This window comes from Ranitomeya variabilis, chromosome 1 (assembly GCF_051348905.1).
Source record: "Ranitomeya variabilis isolate aRanVar5 chromosome 1, aRanVar5.hap1, whole genome shotgun sequence".
Classification (NCBI taxonomy): Eukaryota; Metazoa; Chordata; class Amphibia; order Anura; family Dendrobatidae; genus Ranitomeya; species Ranitomeya variabilis.
Genome location: NC_135232.1, coordinates 260,069,068 through 260,091,243, shown reverse-complemented (window position 1 = coordinate 260,091,243; position 22,176 = coordinate 260,069,068). Strand labels below are relative to the sequence as shown.

The 22,176-nt window shown below is 58.2% G+C and overlaps 2 protein-coding genes across 2 annotated transcripts in view; both read right to left on the bottom strand.

Annotated features, from left to right (window-relative positions):
• The window catches only part of GNB1L (G protein subunit beta 1 like), a 716,249-nt gene that overhangs the window by 342,960 nt on the left and 351,113 nt on the right, over positions 1-22,176 (bottom strand). The gene's annotated exons all lie outside the window — the stretch shown is intronic.
• Positions 1-22,176, bottom strand: part of TXNRD2 (thioredoxin reductase 2) — a 186,295-nt gene that overhangs the window by 91,486 nt on the left and 72,633 nt on the right. The window contains exon 9 of the mRNA XM_077293390.1: positions 2,284-2,303. Coding sequence (XP_077149505.1) covers positions 2,284-2,303 — 20 coding nt within the window. The remainder of the gene's footprint in view (positions 1-2,283; positions 2,304-22,176) is intronic.

Genomic DNA, 22,176 nt, shown 5'->3' with positions numbered 1-22,176 from the left:
CAATGGAATAGTATTTTTTATAATTGAAGTACTCAGTTCGACTACCAGAAGGTTTCATAATCCTAATGTGTTTGACGTCCACAGCCCCCAAGCAGTTAGGAAAATTACACATTTCCTGGAATTTGGCAGCATTTTCCAACCAGATTTCAGTTGTGGGTTGGGGGAGGAATTCTGGAACTTCACTTAAAGCACGGCAGGTGTCTAAAATAATCCCAGTCAGTGTGGAGACTCCCACCCTGAATTGAAAATGGAGGGATGATAATGTCTCTCCAGAAGCCAGGAATCTGCGGAACAGAAAAATGAGAAAAAAAAGTCAGTATATGGCTTTTTGAAAAAAAAATGGGAAAAAAAAACAAAACATGGCTTTTAGAAAAGAAGGGAAAAAAAATCAGTACATGGCTTTTATTACAAAAATACTAATGACAAGTGTGTGTTTTTCAAAATTATGTACCTCAGGGTGACCAACAGCCATTCCTCAGCAGGAATTATGAGACGGGGCTGTGTGTCCTGCCTGGCGATTGAGCCTTGGACACGTTGCAACAAGTCATCAAAGCTCTGTTCTGTCATCCTCGTATAGTCTAAAAACTTCTCCGGGTTTTGCCGCAGCTCTGTGTACAAGGAGTGGTATGCTCCATGGCTCTCTCGGAGTTCAAGGATGGGGTGTTGTCATTAGCAACGACAATGTCTCCTCCATCTTTCTCTTCTTCTTTGTTCTTGAAAAGCAAAAGCAAAGGGAGCAGCCAATTTCAATTGTAAATCCAGATCTCCATAGAAGCTGTCCATGTCAAGATCCATCTTGCAGCTTGATACAGCAGCCAATGACTATGGTTTCATCAGTGCAGTGTGTTTATATATATATATATATATATATATATATATATATATATACATACATATATATATAAATCCCATGAGACACGCCCATTGGGTGTCTGGTGTTAATGAAAAGCTACTGGAAAACATTGTACATATCGAATGCACGTGCATAAACAACGCAAACGCATGCAAAAACGCATGCAAATGCATGCACAAGCAGCGTTTTTGGCTTCGTGCGTAAGATGATGTGGATAAAAAAAACTGCTGAATAAGCATGCGTTTGCACGCATTTTTGCTGCGCACATATATGCAAATGTGAACTTACCCTAACCCTGGAGGACTGTGCTTTGTGTTACCACTTTGTTTTATTTTTTCTGTTTTTGCCCAAAGGGAAGTGTTTAGTTTTTACTTCACCGTGGTTGATGCCGCATATATAAATCAGTGAACTTAAAAGAGACAGCATTCTTGTGTCTACCTCCGTATACAGCTGAGTTATCCACCACAATATACACACACACAATCACATTTATATATACACACTGTATAAAATATGTGTATACAGTAATTATATATATATATATATATATATATATATATATATACACATATATACACACACACACACACATACTGTAAATTTACATATTTCATACAGTACTTTGCAAAAGTTTTAGGATGGTGTGGAAAAAATGCTGTAAAGTCAGAATGCTTTCTAAAATAGAAGTGTAAAGACAAAACTACGGTAAATCAAATCAATATTGGAAGTTATCATATGGTGCCCGCAGAGCCCTGATCTCAACACAGATCCATTACATTTTTATTTATTTTATTTATTCTAGAGGAGGGACAAGTAAAAACACCAATTTCTAATTTTCTTTACAGAATTCACTGTGCGGGTTAAATTGAATAGTTTGAGTTGTTATGTAGGCATTTTTTTATATATATTTTTAATTTTCTAAGGCATTTTTTATTTGGAAAAATATGGAGCTGCCTCCCTTTGTCTAATCGTCTAGATGCTGTAGTTGGTAGTGACCGCAGCATGAAGAGTAATAAACGGATCGAATCGGCATTAGTATCGATCCTGGCACAGGAGGAGTAAGTAATTTAGCCCTAACCTTGCCACTTTTCTCACAAGTGAACCTACAGCTCTACGGTACTCTAATGCCATGTCCACTTTTTAGTCGCTGGTCGGGAACTAGTTCAAGAGTTGAATATTGAGTTATAGGGTAGCAACCACTCTTTGAAAGTACTTGGGATATGGCGCCTTTCGTTCTGCTCAAGTTTGCATACTTGTATTATCGACATGCAATTTTATTTTTGCCAAATTCTAAATTGTCAATATCAGCTGCACTTCACACCAACTGTCAATGTGTTTTTATCATTCATACTCTAAAGTTAAATGTTAAGAGAAACCATAATAAAAGTACGTCACAAGCGGAAATAAGCAGCTATGATATAAAAGGATACAGCTTGCTCCAACCACCAATCTGTCAAGAAAGTAAACAGAGTTTATTTTTTTTATTGTATGCTGTCGCATAAGTACCACACCTCAATAATATCCTAATTGTTGTGCGATTACAAGATTAGAGATGTAATCTGTCCTTCCATTAGAGAAAACAATAAACAGAACGCCTTTCACGCTCATAAAATCGGAGAGTATTCTGCTGAATAGAGAAGCCTTACTCTCTGCAGGAGTCAGCTCTCACTTAATGCTGCAATAAAAGTGGGATATCTGACAATCAACATTTCCCATAAATGACTGCACGGAACTCCGATGAACAGATGAAGATGGGGGGGAGAGGCAGATCGGACAGTTACGATACAGCAGTCTACCTCGCTATTGAGAGACAAGGAGTGGCAAAGCTGCAAAGAAAATCAAGAGTCCAAAATGTCATATTTAGACTTTATCTGCCCAATTTAAAGAGGTGGTCCACTACATTGTGTAATGCCCCATCGATTTAAACCTTGTAAGTACGTATTTTTGTAAATACATACTGCTGCCATATGGGCCTGTGAGCGGCGCTATCGCTGACCGCTCAGTCCTCATCACGTGACCCCGGCTGCAGCTGCTGCTGACATCCGCTGATATATATATATATATATATATTATAGATAGATAGATAGATAGATAGAGAGAGAGAGAGAGAGAGAGAGAGGTACCTTACTGTAAATGACCAGACCTAATGACAATTATAAAACCCCCAAAATATTCAAAACTCAATGCCAAGTATCATCCATAGGTTATGCCATAAATGACTGGCAGATGCAGTGACCCTCTCCACCCTATACTGACTGGTGCAGCTCATTGCAGGAGTCCGGTGGAGAAAACTTTGAGAAGTGGCAATTCACTTTTACTATATTTGTAGGACCTCTAAAAGTCTGAAGTGAAATTGTAATTGAGGAGTAGGAGCATTTATTTTTTACTAACACAATCAAAAAAAAAATGCCTTATGCTTCAAACAGTGAGTAAGACTCAACAAACAGTATAATGAAAACCTGAGTCAATTTACAGAAAAGGCAAAGTATCTAAAGTCACTGCTTCCATGTTCCTGATAATAAAGCGTTTCCATGTTTCGCGCTGAGCCGTGAAGTGTCAGCTCACCACCTATATTTTTAATTACTAGTCTCATAATAATGCCCATTTTCAAAAATCGCAAAATATATGTTTCGCTCTAACCCACATGTTTGCACAACATAATCCAACCACTCCCAAGCTGTTAAAGGTGTTTCCTTAAATATTGTGAAAAGCTTTCACTCTTTAAAACGTCCTTCATATTAATTGTGAAAAATTGCTTGAGTGTTTAGTTAGGCATCAGCCACCAGGGACATGAGATGTGGGTGGCCTCGTCACAGGAGAAAAGTGCACCTTCTGGAGGCATCAGAATAATGTTCGAAAGCTTGATTCCAACGTCACTGGTAATCCTTGTTAGTGCTAATAATATAATTCCCTTTTAAGAAAACAAGCATTATATCCCTGTAAATGAGGATGGAGAAGCCGCTGGGGCCAGCGCTTGGCTTACTGATCCTGTGAGGTACAGGTGACAGGAATGCGCCTGGGGTAATTGTCTGCTCAGACAGCTCCAGCTTACAACTGCCCGGCTATTGTATAGCTAGGTTTATCTGGTATCCCAGAAGGGCTCAGAGGATCAGACCTGGATTTACGTATCTAGAGGAGGAAGAGCTGTGCAGGCAGCAGAGGAGTCTGCTCACCATCTTCAGCGCTGTAAACAAGATTTTATATTGTTCGTCACATGATCTCAATTTTTCGGAACTATGTTGGCAGCTTTTACTATAGGATTATTACTGACTGGTACTTGATGCGATGCATATATACACCAATCAGCCACAACATTAAGTCTAATATTGCAATATATGACACCAAGACGACAGCAGCAGATCCTTTAGCCCCTTAGGAAAGGAAAGGCTCTCTCCTTGTGCTCTCTCTGTACAGAACAGGCTCAGATCAGCCATCTCTCCATACAGCAAGGGCGCTGGCTGTGTTAGGGCTCATTTAGACGTCCATGCCAATCGATTCGAGCACGGACCACTATTGCACAGACTGGCTGCGGCTCCCCATACATTTCTATGAAGCTGTGATGCTGGGGTCGGGAGACCCGTGGCCAGTCTATGTATTGTGGTCAAATCTCGGACAGAGATAATAACAGCGTTATAGCAGAATTTAAAAGTTTTCAAGATAGCAGCCGTTACTTCTGACTCCCATCAGCACACCATGTGACATGATCAACAGCGCTGTTGGCAGCCAAGGGCCTTCTGATGGCACACAATATCTGCTGTATGAGATCTCATATGAAAACCAACCCGTGGCATATTACAATATCAATGTACAAAACACGGCAATACTACTGTATTACAGTGTATTACTATTGTATAACAGTGTATTACATAGACAATCAAGTTCCTAAGGGGACTAATAAGAAAAATAATATTACATAAATATATATATATATATATATATATATATATATATATATATATATATATATATATTTAATTGCCTAGAATACTACTTCCTGCAATTTGTGCCAACTTCCGTGGCTTTGTCCGGAGCTAATGTCCGGAGCTAATGTCCGGAGATAAGTGACGTCACCAGTGTCCTACACCCAGGCAGAGCACAGGGGCCCCATGCAGCATATGGGGCCCCAGGCAGAGCACAGGGGCCCCAGGCAGCATAGGGGGCCCCAGGCAGAGCACAGTTGTCCCAGGCAGAGCACAGGGGCCCCTGGCAGCCTATGGGGCCCCAGGCAGAGCACAGTGGCCCCAGGCAGAGCACAGGGGCGCCAGGCAGCATATGGGGCCCCAGGCAGAGCACAGGGGCCCCAGGCAGAACATGGGGCCCCAGGCAGAGCACAGGGGCCCCAGGCAGAGCACAGGGGCCCCAGGCAGCATATGGGGCCCCAGGCAGAGCACAGGGGCCCCAGGCAGAGCACAGGGGCCCCAGGCAGCATATGGGGCCCCAGGCAGAGCACAGGGGCCCCAGGCAGCATATGGGGCCCCAGGCAGAGCACAGGGGCCCCAGGCAGAGCACAGGGGCCCCAGGCAGAACATGGGGCCCCAGGCAGAGCACAGGGGCCCCAGGCAGAGCACAGGGGCCCCAGGCAGAGCACAGGGGCCCCAGGCAGCATATGGGGCCCCAGGCAGAGCACAGGGGCCCCAGGCAGCATATGGGGCCCCAGGCAGAGCACAGTGGCCCCAGGCAGCATATGGGGCCCCAGGCAGAGCACAGTGGCCCCAGGCAGAGCACAGGGGCCCCAGGCAGAGCACAGGGGCCCCAGGCAGCATATGGGGCCCCAGGCAGAGCACAGTGGTCCCAGGCAGAGCACAGGGGCCCCAGGCAGCTTATGGGGCCCCAGGCAGAGCACAGTGGCCCCAGGCAGAGCACAGGGGCCCCAGGCAGAACATGGGGCCCCAGGCAGAGCACAGGGGCCCCAAGCAGAGCACAGGGGCCCCAGGCAGCATATAGGGCCCCAGGCAGCATATGGGGCCCCAGGCAGAGCACAGTGGCCCCAGGCAGAGCACACACCAAATCGGAGGCCGAGGGGCCCCGCCAACCAAATCGGAGGCCGAGGGGCCCCGCCAACCAAATCGGAGGCCGAGGAGCCCCGCCCACCAAATCGGAGGCCGAGGGGCCCCGCCCACCAAATCGGAGGCCGGGGGTCCCCGCCCTCCAAATCGGAGGCCGAGGGGCCCCGCCCACCACATCGGAGGCCGAGGGGCCCCGCCCACCACATCGGAGGCCGAGGGGCCCCGCCCACCAAATCGGAGGCCGAGGGTCCCCGCCCACCAAATCAGAGGCCAAGAGTCCACACCATCCAAATCGGAGGCCGAGGGGCCCCGCCCACCAAATCGGAGGCCGAGGGTCCCCGCCCACCAAATCGGAGGCCGAGGGTCCCCGCCCACCAAATCGGAGGCCGAGAGTCCCCGCCCACCAAATCGGAGGCCGAGGGGCCCCGCCAACCAAATCGGAGGCCGAGGGGCTTCGCCAACCAAATCGGAGGCCGAGGAGCCCGCCCACCAAATCGAAGGCCGAGCGGCCCCGCCCACCAAAACGGAGGCCGAGGGGCCTGGCCCCGCCCACCAAAGCGGAGGCCGAGGGTCCCCGCCCACCACATCGGAGGCCGAGGGTCCCCGCCCACCAAATCGGAGGCCGAGGGTCCCCGCCCACCAAATCGGAGGCCGAGGGTCCCCGCCCACCAAATCGGAGGCCGAGGGTCCCCGCCCACCAAATCGGAGGCCGGGGGGCCCCACCAACCAAATCGGAGGCCGAGGGGCCCCGCCCACCAAATCGGAGGCCGAGGGTCCCCACCCACCAAATCGGAGGCTGAGAGGCCCCGCCAACCAAATCGGAGGCTGAGGGGCCCCGCCCACCAAATCGGAGGCCGAGGGTCCCCGCCCACCAAATCGGAGGCCGAGAGTCCCCGCCCACCAAATCGGAGGATAAGGGGCCCCGCCAACCAAATCGGAGGCCGAGGGGCCCCGCCAACCAAATCGGAGGCCGAGGAGCCCCGCCCAACAAATCGAAGGCCGAGCGGCCCCGCCCACCAAAGCGGAGGCCGAGGGGCCCGGCCCCGCCCACCACATCGGAGGCCGAAGGGCCCCGCCCACCACATCGGAGGCCGAGGGGCCCCGCCCACCAAATCGGAGGCCGAGGGGCCCCGCCCACCAAATCGGAGGCCGAGGGGCCCCGCCCACCAAATCGGTGGCCGAGGGTCCACACCAACCAAATCGGAGGCCGAGGGGCCCCGCCCACCAAATCGAAGGCCGAGGGGCCCCGCCCACCAAAGCGGAGGCAGAGGGACCCCGCCCACCAAATCGGAGGCCCAGGGGCCCCGCCCACCAAAGCGGAGGCCGAGGGTCCCCGACCACCAAATCGGAGGCCGAGGGTCCCCGCCCACCAAATCGGAGGCCGAGGGTCCCCGCCCACCAAATCGGAGGCCGAGGGGCCCCGCCCACCAAAGCGGAGGCCGAGGGTCCCCGACCACCAAATCGGAGGCAGAGGGACCCCGACCACCAAATCGGAGGCCAAGGGGCCCCGCCCACCAAAGCGGAGGCCGAGGGTCCCCGACCACCAAATCGGAGGCCGAGGGTCCCCGCCCACCAAATCGGAGGCCGAGGGTCCCCGCCCACCAAATCGGAGGCCGAGAGTCCGCGCCCACCAAATCGGAGGCTGAGGGGCCCCGCCAACCAAATCGGAGGCCGAGGGGCCCCGCCAACCAAATCGGAGGCCGAGCGGCCCCGCCCACCAAAGCGGAGGCCGAGGGGCCCGGCTCCGCCCACTAAAGCAGAGGCTGAGGGGCCCCGCCCACCACATCGGAGGCCGAGGGTCCCCGCCCACCAAATCGGAGGCCGAGGGTCCCCGCCCACCAAATCGGAGGCCGAGAGTCCCCGCCCACCAAATCGGAGGCCGAGGGCCCCCGCCAACCAAATCGGAGGCCGAGGGGCCCCGCCAACCAAATCGGAGGCCGAGCGGCCCCGCCCACCAAAGCGGAGGCCGAGGGGCCCGGCTCCGCCCACTAAAGCAGAGGCTGAGGGGCCCCGCCCACCACATCGGAGGCCGAGGGGCCCCGCCCACCAAATCGGAGGCCGAGGGTCCCCACCCACCAAATCGGAGGCCGAGGGGCCCCGCCCACCAAATCGGAGGCCGAGGGCCCCTGCCCACCAAATCGGAGGCCGAGGGGCCCCGCCAACCAAATCGGAGGCCGAGGGGCCCCGCCCACCAAATCGGAGGCCGAGGGGCCCCGCCCACCAAATCGGAGGCCGAGGGTCCCCGCCCACCAAATCGGAGGCCGAGGGTCCCCGCCCACCAAATCGGAGGATAAGGGGCCCCGCCCACCAAATCGGAGGCCGAGGGGCCCCACCAACCAAATCGGAGGCCGAGGAGCCCCGCCCACCAAATCGAAGGCCGAGCAGCCCCGCCCACCAAAGCGGAGGCAGCAGAGGGACCCCGCCCACCAAATCGGAGGCCGTGGGGCCCCGCCAACCAAATCGGAGGCCGAGGGTCCCAGCCCACCAAATTATTCTTACATTTGAATAAATAAAGTATATATGGATTCTAGACTCCCGATTCTTTAGAATCGGGCTGCCATCTAGTATATATATAAATATTTATGTCACCACTCTTTCCACAAATGTAAATAGCAAGATGTAAAAAAAATAAAAAATTGTCACCCAATAACAGCCTGAAACTAGATGGGTATTTCCTGAAGAAACTACAGATAGTGCTTTGGAATGGTGCCCGGGCTGCCCCTGCAAGACTTTCACACTTGGGTGCCCCTCAGACGCTGGTTTGGTAGTTGAGGATTTGGTGGGCGGGGCCACTCTGGGTCCGATTTGGTGGCCCGGGTCACTCTGGGTCCGATTTGGTGGCCCGGGTCACTCTGGGTCCGATTTGGTGGCCCGGGTCACTCTGGGTCCGATTTGGTGGCCCGGGTCACTCTGGGTCCGATTTGGTGGCCCGGGTCACTCTGGGTCCGATGTGGTGGCCCGGGTCACTCTGGGTCCGATTTGGTGGCCCGGGTCACTCTGGGTCCGATTTGGTGGCCCGGGTCACTCTGGGTCCGATTTGGTGGCCCGGGTCACTCTGGGTCCGATTTGGTGGCCCGGGTCACTCTGGGTCCGATTTGGTGGCCCGGGTCACTCTGGGTCCGATTTGGTGGCCCGGGTCACTCTGGGTCCGATTTGGTGGCCCGGGTCACTCTGGGTCCGATTTGGTGGCCCGGGTCACTCTGGGTCCGATTTGGTGGCCCGGGTCACTCTGGGTCCGATTTGGCGGGCCGGGTCACTCTGGGTCCGATTTGGCGGGCCGGGTCACTCTGGGTCCGATTTGGCGGGCCGGGTCACTCTGGGTCCGATTTGGCGGGCGGCGCCACTCTGGGTCCGATTTGGCGGGCGGCGCCACTCTGGGTCCGATTTGGCGGGCGGCGCCACTCTGGGTCCGATTTGGCGGGCGGCGCCACTCTGGGTCCGATTTGGCGGGCGGCGCCACTCTGGGTCCGATTTGGTGGGCGGCGCCACTCTGGGTCCGATTTGGCGGGCGGCGCCACTCTGGGTCCGATTTGGCGGGCGGCGCCACTCTGGGTCCGATTTGGCGGGCGGCGCCACTCTGGGTCCGATTTGGCGGGCGGCGCCACTCTGGGTCCGATTTGGCGGCCCGGGTCACTCTGGGTCCGATTTGGCGGCCCGGGTCACTCTGGGTCCGATTTGGCGGCCCGGGTCACTCTGGGTCCGATTTGGCGGCCCGGGTCACTCTGGGTCCGATTTGGCGGGCGGCGCCACTCTGGGTCCGATTTTGCGGGCGGCGCCACTCTGGGTCCGATTTGGCGGGCGGCGCCTCTCTGGGTCCGATTTGGCGGGCGGCGCAACTCTGGGTCCGATTTGGCGGGCGGCGCAACTCTGGGTCCGATTTGGCGGGCGGCGCCACTCTGGGTCCGATTTGGCGGGCGGCGCCACTCTGGGTCCGATTTGGCGGGCGGCGCCACTCTGGGTCCGATTTGGCGGGCGGCGCCACTCTGGGTCCGATTTGGCGGGCGGCGCCACTCTGGGTCCGATTTGGCGGGCGGCGCCACTCTGGGTCCGATTTGGCGGGCGGCGCCACTCTGGGTCCGATTTGGCGGGCGGCGCCACTCTGGGTCCGATTTGGCGGGCGGCGCCACTCTGGGTCCGATTTGGCGGGCGGCGCCACTCTGGGTCCGATTTGGCGGGCGGCGCCACTCTGGGTCCGATTTGGCGGGCGGCGCCACTCTGGGTCCGATTTGGCGGGCGGCGCCACTCTGGGTCCGATTTGGCGGGCGGCGCCACTCTGGGTCCGATTTGGCGGGCGGCGCCACTCTGGGTCCGATTTGGCGGGCGGCGCCACTCTGGGTCCGATTTGGCGGGCGGCGCCACTCTGGGTCCGATTTGGCGGGCGGCGCCACTCTGGGTCCGATTTGGCGGGCGGCGCCACTCTGGGTCCGATTTGGCGGGCGGCGCCACTCTGGGTCCGATTTGGCGGGCGGCGCCACTCTGGGTCCGATTTGGCGGGCGGCGCCACTCTGGGTCCGACTTGACGGGCGGCGCCACTCTGGGTCCGATTTGGCGGGCGGGGGCACTCTGGGTCCGATTTGGCAAGCGGGGGCACTCTGGTCCGATTTGGTGGGCTGGGTCCGATTTGGTGAGCGGGGCAATAATGATAAGACTACAGATAGTGCTTTGTAATTGTGCTGTACTGTCACTTTAAGAGCTGATATTATCTGACAAAACTTGTGACCTGGTGGGCTGGTAGAGTTTATAGGCGTTGGCATAGTAACTGGGTCTCACTGCGCATATCAATGAGGTAATCAGCCAGGTGGCAGTTATTTTTAGAAATTGCCTCAGAAATCAGGCCCATTATAAACGTATTGGAAAATTTCCCTATTGAAATGCATTGAGACACTTTTTTCAAACGCAAATTGCGCCAAAACTACAAATCCGATCGACACGAAAAATACTTAGCACACCTCTCAGGAACGCTGGCTTCGAAATGACACCTCACTGGAGTCTGTGAGTTTAGCGGTTCGGGCCGCATTACGTGCGGACTGAATAATAATAAGAACTAGATGGGTATTTCCTGAAGGAACTACAGATAGTGCTTTGGAATGGTGCCCGGGCTGCCCCTGCAAGACTTTCACACTTGGGTGCCCCTCAGGCGGTCCGATTTGGTGGGTTGGGTCAATCTGGGTCTGATTTTGTGGGCGGGGTAAATCTAGGTCCGATTCGGTGGGCGGGGTCACTTTTGGTCCGATTCTGTGGGCGCGGCCACTCTGGGTCCGATTCGGTGGGCGGAGCCACTCTGGGTCCGATTTGGTGGGCGGGGCACCTTAGGGACCAATTTGGTGGGTGGGGTCACTCGGTCCGATTTGGTGGGCTGGGCACCTCAGGGTCTCATTTGGTGGGCTGGGCACCTCAGGGTCCGATTTGGTGGGTGGGGTCACTCTGGGTCCGATTTGGTGGAAGAGGTCACTCTGGGTCTGATTTGGTGGAAGGGGTCACTCTGGGTTCGATTTGGTGGGCGGAGCCACTCTGGGTCCGATTTGGTGGGCGGGGTCACTCTGGGTCCGATTTGGTGGGCGGGGTCACTCTGGGTCCGATTTGGTGAGCCGGGCCCCTCGGGGTCCGATTTGGTGAGCGGGGTAATCTACTATATAATTGTCTAAGGGCACTTCCGTCTTTCTGTCTCACAACACCGCTACGTCATCATCTCATGAGACCGCAATGCACTCTTGGGACCGGAGCGCGCAACAAGCATCGGGTACCGGCCACTCCAGGTGCAACAAGCATCGTGTACCGGCCGCTCTAGGAGGTGCAACAACCATCAGATACCGGCCGCTCCAGGAGGTGAGTATGTAACTTTTTTATTTTAATTCTTTTTTTTTTTTTTAACAGGGATATGCAGTATACTATGTGACTGGACAATATACTACGTGACTGGGCAGTATAACTACGTGGCTCTGCGCTGTATACTGCGTGGCTCTGCGCTGTATACTGCGTGGCTCTGCGCTGTATACTACGCGGCTCTGCGCTGTATACTACGCGGCTCTGCGCTGTATACTGCGCGGCTCTGCGCTTTGTACTGCGCGGCTCTGCGCTATATACTGCGTGGCTCTTCGCTGTATACTACGCGGCTCTGCGCTGTGTACTGCGCGGCTCTGCGCTGTGTACTGCGCGTGTCCGTGCTGTGTACTGCGTGTGTCTGCGCTGTATACTGCGCGGCTCTGCGCTGTGTACTGCGCGGCTCTGCACTGTGTACTGCACGGCTCTGCGCTGTATACTGCGGGGCTCTGCACTGTATACTGCGGGGCTCTGCGCTGTATACTACGCGGCTCTGCGCTGTATACTGCGCGGCTCTGCGCTGTATACTGCGTGGCTCTACGCTGTGTACTGCGCGGCTCTGCGCTGTATACTGCGCGGCTCTGCGCTGTATACTGGGCGGCTCTGCGCTGTGTACTGCGCGGCTCTGCGCTGTATACTGCGCGGCTCTGCGCTGTATACTGCACGGCTCTGCGCTGTGTACTGCGCGGCTCTGCGCTGTGTACTGCGCGGCTCTGCGCTGTGTACTGCGCGGCTCTGCGCTGTGTACTGCACGGCTCTGCGCTGTGTACTGCGCGGCTCTGCGCTGTGTACTGCGCGGCTCTGCGCTGTGTACTGCGCGGCTCTGCGCTGTGTACTGCGCGGCTCTGCGCTTTACACTGCGCGGCTCTGCGCTTTATACTGCGCGGCTCTGCGCTGTGTACTGCACGGCTCTGCGCTGTGCACTGCACGGCTCTGCGCGGTATACTGCGCGGCTCTGCGCTCTGTACTGCGCGGCTCTGCGCTGTGTACTGCGCGGCTCTGCGCTGTATACTGCGCGGCTCTGCGCTGTGTACTGCGCGGCTCTGCGCTGTGTACTGCGCGGCTCTGCGCTGTGTACTGCGCGGCTCTGCGCTGTGTACTGCGCGGCTCTCCGCTTTATACTGCGCGGCTCTGCGCTGTGTACTGCGCGGCTCTGCGCTGTGTACTGCGCGGCTCTGCGCTTTATACTGCGCGGCTCTGCGCTTTGTACTGCGCGGCTCTGCGCTGTGTACTGCGCGGCTCTGCGCTGTGTACTGCGCGGCTCTGCGCTGTGTACTGCGCGGCTCTGCGCTGTGTACTGCGCGGCTCTGCGCTGTATACTGCGCGGCTCTGCGCTGTGTACTGCGCGGCTCTGCGCTGTGTACTGCGCGGCTCTGCGCTGTGTACTGCGCGACTCTGCGCTTTGTACTGCGCGGCTCTGCGCTGTGTACTGCGCGGCTCTGCGCTGTGTACTGCGCGGCTCTGCGCTGTGTACTGCGCGGCTCTGCGCTGTGTACTGCGCGGCTCTGTGCTGTATACTGCGCGGCTCTGCGCTGTGTACTGCGCGGCTCTGCGCTGTGTACTGCGCGGCTCTGCGCTTTATACTGCGCGGCTCTGCGCTTTGTACTGCGCGGCTCTGCGCTGTGTACTGCGCGGCTCTGCGCTGTGTACTGCGCGGCTCTGCGCTGTGTACTGCGCGGCTCTGCGCTGTGTACTGCGCGGCTCTGCGCTTTATACTGCGCGACTCTGCGCTTTGTACTGCGCGGCTCTGCGCTGTGTACTGCGCGGCTCTGCGCTGTGTACTGCGCGGCTCTGCGCTTTATACTGCGCGACTCTGCGCTTTGTACTGCGCGGCTCTGCGCTGTGTACTGCGCGGCTCTGCGCTGTGTACTGCGCGGCTCTGCGCTGTGTACTGCGCGGCTCTGCGCTGTGTACTGCGCGGCTCTGCGCTGTATACTGCGCGGCTGTGCTCTGTGTACTGCGCGGCTCTGCGCTGTGTACTGCGTGGCTCTGCGCTTTATACTGCGCGACTCTGCGCTTTGTACTGCGCAGCTCTGCGCTGTGTACTGCGCGGCTCTGCGCTGTGTACTGCGCGGCTCTGCGCTGTGTACTGCGCGGCTCTGCGCTTTATACTGCGCGACTCTGCGCTTTGTACTGCGCGGCTCTGCGCTGTGTACTGCGCGGCTCTGCGCTGTGTACTGCGCGGCTCTGCGCTGTGTACTGCGCGGCTCTGCGCTGTGTACTGCGCGGCTCTGCACTGTATACTGCGTGGCTGTGCAATATACTTCGTGGACATACATATTCTAGAATACCCGATGAGTTAGAATCGGGCCACAGTCTAATAATCATAAGACTACAGATAGTGGTTTGGAATTGTGCTGTACTGTCACTTTAAGAGCTGATATTATCTGACAAAACTTGTGACCTGGTGAGCTGATGTAGACTTCATAGGCGTTGGCATAGTAACTGTGTCTGACTGCGCATATCAATGAGCTAATCAGCCAGGTGGCAGTTATTTTTAGAAATTGCCTCAGAAACCAGCCCATTATAAACGTATGGGACAATTTCCCTATTGAAACGCATTGAAAGACTTTTTTCAAACACAAATTGCGCAAAAACTACAAATCCGATCGGCACGAAAAATACTTAGCACACCTCTCAGGAACGCTGGCTTCGAAATGACACCTCACTGGAGTCTGTGAGTTTAGCGGTTCGGGCCGCATTACGTGCGGACTGAATAATAAGAATAAGAAGTTTACCACGGTGGAATAACAGTATAGTGCTTTGTTCCAAAGCACTATAATAAGAAGTTTACCACGGTGGAATAACAGTATAGTGCTTTGTTCCAAAGCACTATAATAATAAGAACTAGATGGGTATTTCCTGAAGGAACTACAGATAGTGCTTTGGAATGGTGCCCGGGTTGTCCCAGCAAGACTTTCACACTTGGGTGCCCCTCAGGCGCTGTTTTGGTAGTTGTAGCCACTCTGGGTCCGATTTGGCGGGCGGCGCCACTCTGGGTCCGATTTGGCAGGCGGCGCCACTCCGGGTCCGATTTGGCGGGCGGCGCCACTCCGGGTCCGATTTGGTGAGCGACGCCACTCCGGGTCCGATTTGGCGGGCGGCGCCACTCCGGGTCCGATTTGGCGGGCGGCGCCACTCCGGGTCCGATTTGGCGGGCGGCGCCACTCCGGGTCCGATTTGGCGGGTGGCGCCACTCCGGGTCCGATTTGGCGGGCGGCGCCACTCCGGGTCCGATTTGGCGGGCGGCGCCACTCCGGGTCCGATTTGGCGGGCGGCGCCACTCCGGGTCCGATTTGGCGGGCGGCGCCACTCTGGGTCCGATTTGGCGGGCGGCGCCACTCTGGGTCCGATTTGGCGGGCGGTGCCACTCTGGGTCCGATTTGGCGGGCGGCGCCACTCTGGGTCCGATTTGGCGGGCGGCGCCACTCTGGGTCCGATTTGGCGAACGGCGCCACTCTGGGTCCGATTTGGCGAGCGGCGCCACCCCGGGTCCGATTTGGCGGGCGGCGCCACTCCGGGTCCGATTTGGCGGGCGGCGCCACTCTGGGTCCGATTTGGCGGGCGGCGCCACTCTGGGTCCGATTTGGCGGGCGGCGCCACTCTGGGTCCGATTTGGCGGGCGGCGCCACTCTGGGTCCGATTTGGGGAGCGGCGCCACTCTGGGTCCGATTTGGCGGGCGGCGCCACTCCGGGTCCGATTTGGCGGGCAGCGCCACTCCGGGTCCGATTTGGCGGGCGGCGCCACTCCGGGTCCGATTTGGCGGGCGGCGCCACTCCGGGTCCGATTTGGCGGGCGGCGCCACTCTGGGTCCGACTTGGTGGGCGGCGCCACTCCGGGTCCGACTTGGCGGGCGGCGCCACTCTGGGTCCGATTTGGCGGGCGGCGCCACTCTGGGTCCGATTTGGCGGGCGGCGCCACTCTGGGTCCGATTTGGCGGACGGCGCCACTCTGGGTCCGATTTGGCGGGCGGCGCCACTCTGGGTCCGATTTGGCGGGCGGCGCCACTCTGGGTCCGATTTGGCGGGCGGCGCCACTCTGGGTCCGATTTGGCGGGCGGCGCCACTCTGGGTCCGACTTGGCGGGCTGCGCCACTCTGGATCTGACTTGGCGGGCGGCGCCACTCTGGGTCCGATTTGTTGGGCGGCGCCACTCTGGGTCCGATTTGGCGGGCGGCGCCACTCTGGGTCCGATTTGGCAAGCGGGGGCACTCGGGTCCGATTTGGTGGGCTGGGTCCGATTTGGTGAGCGGGGCAATAATTATAAGACTACAGATAGTGTTTTGGAATTGTGCTCTACTGTCACTTTAAGAGCGGACATTATCTGACAAAACTTGTGACCTGGTGGGCTGATGTAGAGTTTATAGGCGTTGGCATAGTAACTGGGTCTCACTGCGCATATCAATGAGCTAATCAGCCAGGTGGCAGTTATTTTTAGAAATTGCCTCAGAAATCAGGCCCATTATAAACGTATTGGAAAATTTCCCTATTGAAACGCATTGAGACACTTTTTTCAAACGCAAATTGCGCCAAAACTACAAATCCGATCGACACGAAAAATACTTAGCACACCTCTCAGGAACGCTGGCTTCGAAATGACACCTCACTGGAGTCTGTGAGTTTAGCGGTTCGGGCCGCATTACGTGCGGACTGAATAATAATAATAAGAACTAGATGGGTATTTCCTGAAGGAACTACAGATAGTGCTTTGGAATGGTGCCCGGGCTGCCCCTGCAAGACTTTCACACTTGGGTGCCCCTCAGGCGCTGGTTTGGTAGTTGTAGCCCCTCAGGGTTGAGGCTTGGTGGGCCGGGTCACTCTGGGTCCGATTTGGTGGGCTGGGTCACTCTGGGTCCGATTTGGTGGCCCGGGTCACTCTGGGCCCGATTTGGTGGCCCGGGTCACTCTGGGCCCGATTTGGTCAACCCGGGTCACTCTGGGCCCGATTTGGTGGCCCGGGTCACTCTGGGCCCCATTTGGTGGCCCGGGTCACTCTGGGCCCCATTTGGTGGCCCGGGTCACTCTGGGCCCCATTTGGTGGCCCGGGTCACTCTGGGCCCGATTTGGTGGCCTGGGTCACTCTGGGTCCGATTTGGTGGGCCGGGTCACTCTGGGTCCGATTTGGTGGGCCGGGTCACTCTGGGTCCGATTTGGTGGCCCGGGTCACTCTGGGTCCGATTTGGTGGCCCGGGTCACTCTGGGTCCGATTTGGTGGCCCGGGTCACTCTGGGTCCGATTTGGTGGCCTGGGTCACTCTGGGTCCGATTTGGTGGCCTGGGTCACTCTGGGTCCGATTTGGTGGCCCGGGTCACTCTGGGTCCGATTTGGTGGCCCGGGTCACTCTGGGTCCGATTTGGTGGCCCGGGTCACTCTGGGTCCGATTTGGTGGCCCGGGTCACTCTGGGTCCGATTTGGTGGCCTGGGTCACTCTGGGTCCGATTTGGTGGCCCGGGTCACTCTGGGTCCGATTTGGTGGCCCGGGTCACTCTGGGTCCGATTTGGTGGCCCGGGTCACTCTGGGTCCGATTTGGTGGCCCGGGTCACTCTGGGTCCGATTTGGTGGCCCGGGTCACTCTGGGTCCGATTTGGTGGCCCGAGTCACTCTGGGTCCGATTTGGTGGCCCGGGTCACTCTGGGTCCGATTTGGTGGCCCGGGTCACTCTGGGTCCGATTTGGTGGCCCGGGTCACTCTGGGTCCGATTTGGTGGCCCGGGTCACTCTGGGTCCGATTTGGTGGCCCGGGTCACTCTGGGTCCGATTTGGCGGGCGGTGCCACTCCGGGTCCGAGTTGGTGGGCGGCGCCACTCCGGGTCCGATTTGGCGGGCGGCGCCACCCCGGGTCCGATTTGGCGGGCGGCGCCACCCCGGGTCCGATTTGGCGGGCGGCGCCACCCCGGGTCCGATTTGGTGGGCGGCGTCATTCCGGGTCCGATTTGGCGGGCGGCGCCACTCCGGGTCCGATTTGGCGGGCGGCGCCACTCCGGGTCCGATTTGGCGGGCGGCGCCACTCCGGGTCCGATTTGGCGGGCGGCGCCACTCCGGGTCCGATTTGGCGGGCGGCGCCACTCCGGGTCCGATTTGGCGGGCGGCGCCACTCCGGGTCCGATTTGGCGGGCGGAGTCACTCCGGGTCTGATTTGGCGGGCGGAGTCACTCCGGGTCCGATTTGGCGGGCGGCGCCACTCCGGGTCCGATTTGGTGGGCGAGGCCACTCTGGGTCCGATTTGTTGGGCGAGGCCACTCGGGGTCCAATTTGGTGGGCTGCGCACCTCGGGATCCGATTGGTGGGTGGGTCACTTTAAGAGTTGATATTATCTGGCAAAACTGTCATGGTAGAGTTCGTAGGCGTTGGCATAGTAACTGAGTCTGACTGCGCATATCAATGAGCCAATCAGCCAGGTGGCAGTTGGCAGTTATTTTTAGAAATTGCCTCAGAAATCAGGCCCATTATAAACGTATGGTAAAATTTCCGTATTGAAATGCATTGAAACACTTTTTTCAAACGCAAATTGCGCCAAAACTACAAATCCGATCGACACGAAAAATACTTAGCACACCTCTTGGGGACGCTGGCTTCGAAATGACACCTCACTGGAGTCTGTGAGTGAAGCGGTTCGGGCCGCATTACGTGCGGACTGAATAATAAGAATAAGAAGAAGTTTACCACGGTGGAATAACAGTATAGTGCTTTGTTCCAAAGCACTATAACTAGATGGGTATTTCCTGAAGGAACTACAGATAGTGCTTTGGAATGGTGCCCGGGCTGCCCCTGCAAGACTTTCACACTTGGGTGTCCCTCAGATGCTGGTTTGGTAGTTGTAGCCCCTCAGGGTTGAGGATTTGGTGGGCGGGGCCACTCTGGGTCCGATTTGGTGGCCCGGGTCACTCTGGGTCCGATTTGGTGGCCCGGGTCACCCTGGGTCCCATTTGGTGGCCCGGGTCACCCTGGGTCCCATTTGGTGGCCCGGGTCACCCTGGGTCCCATTTGGTGGCCCGGGTCACTCTGGGTCCCATTTGGTGGGCCGGGTCACTCTGGGTCCCATTTGGTGGGCCGGGTCACTCTGGGTCCCATTTGGTGGGCCGGGTCACTCTGGGTCCCATTTGGTGGGCCGGGTCACTCTGGGTCCCATTTGGTGGCCCGGGTCACTCTGGGTCCCATTTGGTGGCCCGGGTCACTCTGGGTCCCATTTGGTGGCCCGGGTCACTCTGGGTCCCATTTGGTGGCCCGGGTCACTCTGGGTCCCATTTGGTGGCCCGGGTCACTCTGGGTCCCATTTGGTGGCCCGGGTCACTCTGGGTCCCATTTGGTGGCCCGGGTCACTCTGGGTCCCATTTGGTGGCCCGGGTCACTCTGGGTCCCATTTGGTGGCCCGGGTCACTCTGGGTCCCATTTGGTGGCCCGGGTCACTCTGGGTCCCATTTGGTGGCCCGGGTCACTCTGGGTCCCATTTGGTGGCCCGGGTCACTCTGGGTCCCATTTGGTGGCCCGGGTCACTCTGGGTCCCATTTGGTGGCCCGGGTCACTCTGGGTCCCATTTGGTGGCCCGGGTCACTCTGGGTCCCATTTGGTGGCCCGGGTCACTCTGGGTCCCATTTGGTGGCCCGGGTCACTCTGGGTCCCATTTGGTGGCCCGGGTCACTCTGGGTCCCATTTGGTGGCCCGGGTCACTCTGGGTCCCATTTGGTGGCCCGGGTCACTCTGGGTCCCATTTGGTGGCCCGGGTCACTCTGGGTCCCATTTGGTGGCCCGGGTCACTCTGGGTCCCATTTGGTGGCCCGGGTCACTCTGGGTCCCATTTGGTGGCCCGGGTCACTCTGGGTCCCATTTGGTGGCCCGGGTCACTCTGGGTCCCATTTGGTGGCCCGGGTCACTCTGGGTCCCATTTGGTGGCCCGGGTCACTCTGGGTCCCATTTGGTGGCCCGGGTCACTCTGGGTCCCATTTGGTGGCCCGGGTCACTCTGGGTCCCATTTGGTGGCCCGGGTCACTCTGGGTCCCATTTGGTGGGCCGGGTCACTCTGGGTCCGATTTGGTGGCCCGGGTCACTCTGGGTCCGGTTTGGTGGGCCGGGTCACTCTGGGTCCGGTTTGGTGGGCCGGGTCACTCTGGGTCCGGTTTGGTGGGCCGGGTCACTCTGGGTCCGGTTTGGTGGGCCGGGTCACTCTGGGTCCGGTTTGGTGGGCCGGGTCACTCTGGGTCCGGTTTGGTGGGCCGGGTCACTCTGGGTCCGGTTTGGTGGGCCGGGTCACTCTGGGTCCGGTTTGGTGGGCCGGGTCACTCTGGGTCCGGTTTGGTGGGCCGGGTCACTCTGGGTCCGGTTTGGTGGGCCGGGTCACTCTGGGTCCGGTTTGGTGGGCCGGGTCACTCTGGGTCCGGTTTGGTGGGCCGGGTCACTCTGGGTCCGGTTTGGTGGGCCGGGTCACTCTGGGTCTGGTTTGGTGGGACGGGTCACTCTGGGTCCGATTTGGTGGGCCGGGTCACTCTGGGTCCGATTTGGTGGGCCGGGTCACTCTGGGTCCGATTTGGTGGGCCGGGTCACTCTGACTGACAGCAGGATAAGGGAATGGCTGATAACAGAGAATAGACTGACAGCAGGACAAGGGAATGGCTGATAACAGAGAGAATACACTGACAGCAGGACAGGGGAATTGCTGATAACAGAGAGAAATAGACTGACAGCAGGACGGGGAATGGCTGATAACAGAGAGAATAGACTGACAGCAGGACAGGGGAATGGCTGATAACAGAGAAAAATAGACTGACAGCAGTACGGGGAATGGCTGATAACAGAGAGAATAGACTGACAGCAGGACGGGGAATGGCTGATAACAGAGAGAATAGACTGACAGCAGGACAGGGGAATGGCTGATAACAGAGAGAATAGACTGACAGCAGGACAGGGGAATGGCTGATAACAGAGAAATAGACTGACAGCAGTACGGGGAATGGCTGATAACAGAGAAATAGATGGGTGTTTCCTGAAGGAACTACAGATAGTGCTTTGGAATGGTGCCCGGGTTGCCCCAGCAAGACTTTCACACTTGGGTGCCCCTCAGGCGCTGGTTTGGTAGTTGTAGCCACTCTGGGTCCGATTTGGTTGGTGGGTCCCCTCAGGGGCCGATTTGGTGGGCGCTGTATACTGCGCGGCTCTGCGCTGTATACTGCGGGGCTCTGAGCTGTATGCTGCGGGGCTCTGAGCTGTATGCTGCGGGGCTCTGAGCTGTATGCTGCGGGGCTCTGAGCTGTATGCTGCGGGGCTCTGAGCTGTATGCTGCGGGGCTCTGAGCTGTATGCTGCGGGGCTCTGAGCTGTATGCTGCGGGGCTCTGCGCTGTATGCTGCGCGGCTCTGCGCTGTATGCTGCGCGGCTCTGCGCTTTATGCTGCGCGGCTCTGCGCTGTATGCTGCGGGGCTCTGCGCTGTATGCTTCGGGGCTCTGAGCTGTATGCTGCGGGGCTCTGAGCTGTATGCTGCGGGGCTCTGAGCTGTATGCTGCGGGGCTCTGCGCTGTATGCTGCGCGGCTCTGCGCTGTATGCAGCGCGGCTCCGCGCTGTATGCTGCGCGGCTCCGCGCTGTATGCTGCGTGGCTCCGCGCTGTATACTGCGCGGCTCTGCGCTGTATGCTGCGCGGCTCTGCGCTGTATGCTGCGCGGCTCTGCGCTGCATGCTGCGGGGCTCTGAGCTGCATGCTGCGGGGCTGAGCTGTATGCTGCGGGGCTCTGAGCTGTATGCTGCGCGGCTCTGCGCTGTATGCTGCGCGGCTCTGCGCTGTATGCTGCGCGGCTCTGCGCTGCATGCTGCGGGGCTCTGAGCTGTATGCTGCGGGGCTCTGAGCTGTATGCTGCGCGGCTCTGCGCTGTATGCTGCGCGGCTCTGCGCTGTATGCTGCGCGGCTCTGCGCTGCATGCTGCGGGGCTCTGAGCTGTATGCTGCGGGGCTCTGAGCTGTATGCTGCGCGGCTCTGCGCTGTATGCTGCGCGGCTCCGTGCTGTATAATGCGCGGCTCTGCGCTGTATACTGCACGGCTCTGCGCTGTATGCTGCGCGGCTCTGCGCTGTATACTGTGGGGCTCTGCGCTGTATGCTGCGGGGCTCCGCGCTGTATGCTGCGCGGCTCTGCGCTGTATTCTGCGGGGCTCTGCGCTGTATACTGCGCGGCTCAGCGCTGTATGCTGCGTGGCTCTACGCTGTATAATGCACGGCTCTGCGCTGTATGCTGCATGGCTCCGCGCTGTATACTGCGGGGCTCCGCGCTGTATACTGCGGGGCTCCGCGCTGTATGCTGCGGGGCTCCGCGCTGTATACTGCGGGGCTCCGCGCTGTATGCTGCGCGGCTTCGTGCTGTATAATGCGCGGCTCTGCGCTGTATACTGCGCGGCTCTGCGCTGTATACTGCGCGGCTCTGCGCTGTATACTGCGCGGCTCTGCGCTGTATGCTGCGGGGCTCTGCGCTGTATACTGTAATAATAATAAGACTACAGATAGTGCTTTGGAATTCT